The 8734-nt window shown below is 42.5% G+C and overlaps 1 protein-coding gene across 1 annotated transcript; it reads left to right on the top strand.

Moving 5' to 3' along the window:
* Positions 1 to 6745: 6745 nt before the first annotated feature.
* On the top strand, positions 6746 to 7669 carry PLEKHF2 (pleckstrin homology and FYVE domain containing 2). The gene has a single exon (XM_056854470.1). The coding sequence runs from the start codon at positions 6755 to 6757 to the stop codon at positions 7502 to 7504; it is 750 nt and encodes a 249-aa protein (XP_056710448.1). The 5' UTR covers positions 6746 to 6754; the 3' UTR covers positions 7505 to 7669.
* Positions 7670 to 8734: the final 1065 nt, after the last annotated feature.

Here is an 8734-nt window from a genome sequence, read left to right as displayed (position 1 = left end):
TCCATCGCCTGGTGGCATTCATCCTCTGTGATGTGTGAAGGGACACTTTGGAAGAGGGGGAGTCACAGGCAGGCAGAGCGGGGCAGTTTGGTACCTTGAGTTTCCCGGCGGGGGGAGCACTGTTGCCCAACCCCCAGCCCTCCCTCAGGTAGTGAGGCTGCAGCGCAGAAGTCTGGCATGGAAGGAGGAGGGAGCTGCTGTCCCCTCTTCAAGGCCTCCTTGGTAGTGGCTCTGGAGCTGAACAGGGATGGGGAGGGGTGAGGAAGGAGCTGCTGCTGCCTCCTGTCTGCCCCTTGTTTCTTCAGACAGGCAGACAGGTAGATGGAGAAGGAGCAGGAACCTGTGCTCCCCACCACCCCCACCACCAAGGTGACACAGCAGCAGTCGCCCAGATGGGGAGACCCAAAGCTGCCAACTGACTGGCAAGCAGGGGTGGCGGCATGAATAGGTTGGAAGAGGGAATGTTGGGAGCCACTGACCCACCCACCCCATGTAAGCTGTGGAGGGATAGCAATGTGGGTAGGAAGGAAGGAGCTGCTAATGGCATCCCCCCTCCCCACTGGGAACTAGTGAGTCAGGTGGGCTGGGCAAATAGGGGAGGGGGAAGCAGCAGCATTGGCAGTGGGCGACCTGCCCGACAAGTGGCTTGCCCAACAGGCCAGCTGGGGGAAGATGGATCCCCCCCCCCCATGAGTCTTGCGGATCCCTACTTGGTTCCAGTGGGGCTTAGAGCAACTACAAATTTCAAATTTGCATGGAAAAGCGCTTCCATGCAGGGGAGAAAGTATATAATGCACTTGTCAATTGCCACATGTGAGACTGTTGTACTGGAATGAACAAATTACTAGTAATTGTGAAGCTGCAGTCTTGTTGGCACTGTCAGCATCAGAACTGTGGCCAGATTTCAAGAAAATTCCTCCCGTGCACAGAAAAAACTGCATGATAATCCTCATCCTGATGTCTTATTTAATGGTCATCTCCCCAGTTGCCTTCTGTGTAACATACCAGCATAGCACCTACCTGGGTTTACTGATTTTGCACACAAGCAAAATTATGCAGTGTAAACATAACACCATTATGCAGTGTAACACATGAAATGCTACATGGTTATGTTTTTGTTCAGTGCTGTCAGTTTATCAGGTATGTATTAGCCAACAACAGCCAAGGTCACAGTACATGTAAGGTGCACATAGATTGCTTTTTACCAAATTAAGAGAGTGAGCAAAGTGGCTTTATAAAAGTAGTTCTAAAGTTCTGAATTGCCTGTGTGTTTGTGTGCATTTGTCTGCGTCTGCATGCTGCTGGGTTTCAAAAGAGTGTAGGAATATCTTGGAATACTTAGTCCCCGCATTAGAATTCTCTGCCTAACAGATTAGTCTTTTTGTACCTTCATAGTTATTACCTTTGTATCACACCCTTCCTAGAGACAGGGCAGGGTGGGGGTATATATGGTTCTTGTTTCTGCCCTCCCCTAACCTTATTGTCATGATAACCCTCTCAGGCTGAGAGAGGGGCTGCCCCAATGAGCTTGAATAGCAGACTGGGGATTTGGACTGAAAATGTATTTATTTGCGTCATTTATACCCACTGGAGATCCAAAGTGGTTTATACCATTCTCCTCTCCTGCATTTTGTCCTCACAACAACCCTATGAGGTAGGTTAGGCTGAGAGCGTCTCACTGGCCCAAGGTCGCTCAGCAAAGTTCCATGGCAGAGCGGGAATTCAAATTTGGGTCTCCCAAATTCTAGTCCAACGCACTAGCCACTACATCATGCTGGATCTCTATAGAACTTTTTTTTTTTTGCCATCAAGTCACAGCTGGTATATGGCAACCTCTGGTGGGGTTTTCAAGGCAAGAGACGTCAGAGGTGGTTTGCCATTGCCTGCCTCTGCATAGCTACCCTTGGTATTCCTTGCAGGTCTCCCATCCAAATACTTGCCAGGGTTGACTCTGCTTAGCTTCTGAGATCTGAAGAGATCAGGCTAGCCTGGGCTATCCAGGTCAGGGCTATAGATCTATAGCTATGTGAAATTGTGTGTGTGATTTTGCCATCAAGTCACAGATGACTTATGGCGATCCCATAGGGTTTTCAAGGCAAGAGACGTTTGGAGGTGATTTGCCGTTGCCTGCTTCCACATGGGCTGAGAGAGTTCTGAGAGAACTGTGACTGGCCCAAGGTTGCCCAGTAGGCTTTATGTGGAGGAGTGGGGAATCGATGCTGGTTCTTCAGATTAGAGTCCATCGCTTGTAACCACTACACCACACTGGCTGTCATGTGAAATTAGTATCTTGCTAACATAATTCTAATACAGTATCCCATCAGACCTGCTGTTCTCTTCATTTTGAAATCCTTACTCCAGTTCAGATTTGCCCTCATGCGCGTCGTGTGCAAGAGGTGCTTTTCCCATCATCTGATCATGCCGGGGCAAGAGTGAAGAGCACTTGTTGAATTTGAGCAAGGAGCACCTGTTGAATCCAGGCTCTGGATTGTAGTCAGTTATTGTTTCTTGGATCTTTTTGTAGTTTATAATTGTGTTTTCAAGAAGTAGTGTACTGTTCCAAATTGTTCTGTAATTTTGGTTTCTTTATTTCCCATTCCCTAGCAAGAATAAACATTAATTTCTGAGTAATAGTTTTGAATTTAGAAAAAAAAATCACCTTCAGTGTGAGAGGCATACCATTTTTGTCTTGATTTTGAGCGCAGCTGTGCATCTGAACATCTCTACATGTAAAATGGTATCATTTTGCAAGCTTTGAAGGAAACACTTCCAGATATTTTTGGCATAAATTATTTCACTTTGAATACATTTTTAATCCTCTAAATAGAAGCAGATATCTGAGAGGCAGATGGAGGATGGGTAAGTATTTTAGAAAAATTCCTACCACTGATGATCAGATATCTTGGATAATGTAGCTGAACTTTGCCTGTATAGTGATCTGCCATGTTACATGGTATTGTCAAATTTCCCTCTCACAATTCCCTCAATATTCCACTTACAAAGCATGGACCCCTTAACACAGTTTCTCCGTTAGATGCAGGGTGTATGACTGTGTGTATGGATTGGGGAAGATAGATAATGGCTTAAATGAGGCCTTGACAAATTTTCTTTGGCTCTAGAAGCTGGTCCCAAAGTTAAGAAGCCATAATAATTTTTCAGCCTTTGGGTTTTCATATTTAATTACAATGTTTTCTAATTACCAGTATTGTTACCACAAAACCTAATCCAATCCCCTTCGCAGATCCAGCCCTTTATGTTTCTACTTAGAACCGCTACAGTAAAATAATTGCTGAAAATACTGGGCACCAAATTGAAATTTTCAGGTGCCATGGCAACCTGGCTCGTGGGATTTGATGAGTGGTGGTTTAAATGAGCCCCTGCAGTGTTAAAGGGAAGGGGGTGAGTGTAAAGGTGCAATCATAAGGCTGTGGTATGTGGGACTGTAAGTGGTCTCTCGCTAGGCTTATGAATACTTCCTTTTATTTTAGCAGCATTGGTTCATAGGCAAAGGACGAACTTTTATGAACTGCCTACTCTATTGGAGTTGAAGAGGAGAATAGCTTGTTAGAAGGTTCAATAAGTCTGGAAGTAAATAATTGTAATGAAGGGATGGTATTCCTCTGTAGCTTTGATTTGTAGTGTTATATATAAAAACATTCCAGTAAACTCCACCACCTTTCCCAAGTTGCAGAGTTACATCTGTAACTGTAAACTACCTGTGTTGGATCTGTAAAATCCTGTTCGTTGATCCTGAAATATTGTTAGGTTAGGTCTTTTATCCTAATACAGATTCCTGTAACTATTTTTTTTGTATTTTATGTACAAGCAAATGTATCTCGTCTTGAAACTGAACTTATCTTGTATGGGAGTGGTATTCAGTATTTTTAGTGGTCCAGATCCTGGTATAAGCAACTTTAGGTGTTCAACTTCAAAGTCTCTTAGACTGATGCAATTTGATCTTGTAGCTCACTAGTTCTTGGAAGACATTGGGAGGAAAAAGGGGGGGAAAGGCGGAGGGACAAGAGGTGGGTCATGGCCTCTCCGCTCCTTGGGTTCTTTGCCACTGAAGCCCACAACCTTTGATAGAAGGTCTTCAGTTTGAACCCCAGGAGTAGAAAGGGATCAAGGCCATAAAGGGCAGAAAGTGCAAATCTGCTCATCCTTACTTTTGAAGTATATTGGACATTGAAATTAATGCTGAAAATATCAAAGGTATAACAAAGCAAATAGCTTCTAGCCCAGCAATACTTGAAATATGAACTTGGGAGGAATGTCATTTTGGAATTTTTCATTTGGCGTTCTTCCTTTTTTGTACATTTTTAGGAAAAAGGATATAATGACAAAGGGTTAAGGAGGATTTCCTTACACAGTTGTGCTGATGAGTTAAACTTTTCTAAACTTACGAAACAGAAATGGTTCATATTTGTATGGAGGTTTCTCCCCCTAGGAAATATAACTAGTTAAAGACAGGAACTGTTATATATGGACTACAGGCCATAACAAAGTTAAGCATGCTTAAACTCTGATTTATGTGATTTTAGTGAGCTAAACTCTGCTGGGTTGAGGCCATAACACCTGACAATCCTATTTTGAACTAGCATTTACATAGCTCTGTTAGTAAGATCTTTCTTATTAGAATGCAGTTTATGTTTTCAGATCTTAGTTCAAAAATAAGCTTAAGTTCACAGATAAGTGATTTTTAAAAGTGTCAGTTAACTTTAGTTGTGTTTTTACACTAGAAATATTTGGAGGAACAATAGAAAGGACACATGAAATTTGACTTCCCTTTTTATGGATGACTGTGAAATTAGTTTAGTCAACCTCATAGGTCATCCTCCAGTATTTGAGAAATTAAGTCTTGTGGCTGTTCTACTGAAAGTCTAAAGGAGAAACTGATCACGCATTCTTTGCTACATGGTTAAAATAGTATCTCTGGAGAAGGAACCTAAAAAGGAAGAGTGGTAGTGTGTTTTCATTTACCCAGGTTGTAATGTTGAACCTTCTTTTGGAGGGTGGAAGTATAAAAGTAATTCTGGTCCTGGCCACTGCTGCTTGACTAGGAAGAGTGTATAGAACTGTATCCTGAAGACGTGATGTATTCTGACTTTGGAATCCAATTCAGTGGGCTAGCCGTCTCATGGATCCACAGTGGAACTAGTATAAACAGGAACCAGTGTGGTGTAGTGGTTTAGAGCCGCAGACGCGAATCTGAAGAACTGGGTTCAATTCCCTACTTCTCCACATGAAGCCTGCTGGGTGACTTTAGGCCAATCACAGTTCTCTAAGAACTCTCTCAGCCCACGTAGAGGCAGGCAATGGCAAACCACCTCCGAAAGTCTCTTTCCTTGAAAACCCTATGGGGTCGCCATAAGTCAGCTGTGACTTGATGACGCTTTCCACCCCCGGTATAAGCAAAGTACTTTGAGGATGGGAGTACTATGTCTTCTAACTCAGGATGTCTAAAGTGTGAAGTGTCTTTCAGAAGTAGAATATCAGATGTAACAGCAAGATATGGATTGATTGTCTGTGAATGAGCCTGTGGGATTCCTTTCTAATTTTCTGGAAGTGAAAATCATTCATTCGGGATCTCTGTGTGTGAGGGGAGATGATACGGAGGGAGCGGCTTGTTCACCACCACAGCAAATTATGGTTTGCTGTTATAGACCACTGGTTTTGTAGACTCTTAAAAGCTATTAAAGTGGACTCTGTATTACACAACAGAACTATTTCTGGGCCAGCTATAACTGACAGGTGTTTTGCCTTGTAAACTTTAATTAAAATCAGAGTAACTATTCCTTCAGTCATTCTAGCTGCACTTATTTAATGCACGCCAAAATATTCAGGAAGACATAACTTGTGGAATTTGACTTGGTCAGTAATAGTTAGGCTGTGTAAAGGGTGATGGAAATGGATGAAGCGGAATTCCTGGATTCACATTTTATAAAAATGAATTTGTAAGCCTAAGTAAGTGGTCCATATCTTTCAGACTTAAAACACTGCTATTTATTCGTAGTATCTGGTATTTAGCGTTGTATTTCCTTTGAAAAAGGCCATTCAGCCATCACTGCTGATAGGTGCTTTCATAGGCAGAGCTGGGGAGGAGACTGAATAAGTAGGTGCAGCTTTGGATTGCTAGAACTGAGGCAACGTTTGGTTGGGAGGAGCTTGACTACATGCTGGAGGTTGTAACAACCCACTTTTGAAGGTACCAGCTATCTGCTGTGAAAGTATGTTAAAGTTTTTTGGCTACAGTTTGAAGAGATTTTTCCAGATCCATGTTGGTAGCAGTTTTTCTGATTTTTTCCTGAAGTTGCTCCTCTGGCATGAGTGTATCAAAAACTCCCTGGGGCTTAAAAAACAGTATGATGATCACATGAACACACATGAACACATGAAGCTGCCTTATACTGAATCAGACCGTTGGCCCATCAAAGTCAGTATTGTCTATTCAGACCGGCAGAGCTCTCCAGGGTCTCAGGCAGAGGTCTTTCACATCGCCTACTTGCCTAGTCCCTTTAACTGGATATGCTGGGGATTGAACCTGGGACCCTCTGCATGCCAAACGTATCTTCTACCACTGAGCCACAGCTCCTCCCCTAAATGATGATTTCGTGTAGGAGCTGCTGAAAGAGAGGCTGTCAGAAAAACTGTGGTGTCTGTACACACATAAAACCTTCCTGGGTTAGCTTCTGTTTATCAAACTATTGCATTGCTATAACAATATTCCTTTATGTTTTCAGGAAACTAGTGAAAGATGGTGGATCGCTTGGCAAACAGCGAAGCAAATACCAGGCGAATAAGCATCGTGGAGAACTGCTTCGGAGCCGCTGGGCAGCCTTTGACTATTCCTGGCCGTGTTCTGATTGGTGAAGGAGTCCTAACAAAGCTGTGCAGGAAGAAACCAAAAGCGAGGCAGTTCTTCTTATTCAACGATATTCTTGTGTATGGTAACATTGTCATTCAGAAGAAAAAATATAACAAGCAGCACATCATTCCTTTGGAAAATGTAACTATTGAATCCATCCAGGACGAGGGGGATCTACGGAATGGGTGGCTTATCAAGACCCCAACGAAATCTTTTGCCGTGTACGCTGCGACTGCCACAGAAAAATCTGAATGGATGAACCACATAAACAAATGTGTTTCTGATTTGATTTCCAAAAGCGGGAAAACTCCCAGTAACGAACACGCGGCTGTCTGGGTCCCTGACTCTGAAGCCACTGTTTGCATGCGCTGCCAGAAAGCAAAGTTTACCCCGGTCAATCGTCGACACCACTGCCGAAAATGTGGGTTTGTTGTGTGTGGGCCCTGTTCTGAAAAAAGGTTCCTCCTCCCAAGCCAGTCTTCCAAGCCTGTGCGGATCTGCGACTTCTGCTATGACCTCCTTTCCACTGGAGAGATGCCTACATGCCAGACAATGAGGTCGGACTCTTACAGTCGGTCGCCGAAGACTCCTTTAAATGATATATCTGATGATGACGAGGATGAGGACAGCAGTGACTAAGAGAATGTCTTGAGGTTAGAATTGGCATTTGAACCTCTGTTGCTGTATGAGGAAGCCAGGCTCTTCTGAGAGGCCCACGCTAGCCATAAAATTGCCTGAAAAAATCGTCAGCTCGAATGTGCCTCAATCTCTGAATTTACTAGATATAGAATCGCTACTCTCTCTTTCTGCAGGGACAGATTGTTGCAAATATATCACTTTTCCAGTTTTGTAGACTTGATTTCCTGTGTAGGGGTGAATTGGTCTTTTTTTGCCCTCTCTCCTCCCGCTTCAGGTTAGAAAGCCAAGTGCAGCTTTTTCTTACCCACAACCATTCCATATAGTGTGTAACAGGGAAATTGTATTCCTTTTTAATTGTAAGGGTTTAAAAGGGCGTAGAACTGGTATTTTGTATGTGCATCAAACTGAAACAGTACATCTAACCAGGCTTTGAAACCAATATTATACTATCATCTTCTTAACACGTACTTTGATGTCATTAACTTTTATGCAAAGTTTTTTATACCAAGCAGTGCCTTGTAACGACTTCGCTATTGCAGGAAGAACTAACATATTGTACCCTTTGTGCAGTTGAATGCAACAAATTGAGAAATAGTTGGTGCTATTGACAATAATTGCTGTCCTGTAACTAGGATTTAAGAAGCAGATGTTTTGGGTACATCACTACAACGTGCGTCAAGTTCGCCTTGCACAAAGGTGTTTAATATGTCACACAAGGATTGTTGTGGAGTCCAGCTGAGCTCCATACCAGCATGAATCTCCCTCAACCAGCATAGAATGGGGACTGCCTAGTAAATCCACTTGAAGAAGTTCTAATTTAATATCTTGCTACCCTCAAGTTAGGGGTGAGAAATTGTTGTAGCTATAGAGTCTTGGTAATTGACAATGGTATCCGCTTAGATCATGGTATTTCTTGTACTGTGTTTGATTTGCTATTTATAAAATTACTTCCTCAGATACTATACTAATCTTTTAAAAAACATTAGGAATAGGGTTTTTCATAATTAGACCTTGTTTTAAAAGCACAATATTTAAAAGCACAAGATGTCCCAACTAGCAAAAAAAAAAAAAAAAAAAAACAACCTTGCAAAATGCCCATCCTGTATACACAGCTGACCTCGACATAGATGTAAACCACAAATGACTTCATTTTAAATACATCCAGGACCAGGAGGGATAGTGCAAAAAAAAAAAAAAAAAGTTTCCAATAAAGTATTTACCTTTAACAGT

This window comes from Euleptes europaea, chromosome 8, assembly GCF_029931775.1.
Source record: "Euleptes europaea isolate rEulEur1 chromosome 8, rEulEur1.hap1, whole genome shotgun sequence".
In the NCBI taxonomy this organism is placed as follows: domain Eukaryota; kingdom Metazoa; phylum Chordata; class Lepidosauria; order Squamata; family Sphaerodactylidae; genus Euleptes; species Euleptes europaea.
This window is presented reverse-complemented; position numbering and strand designations above follow the sequence as displayed.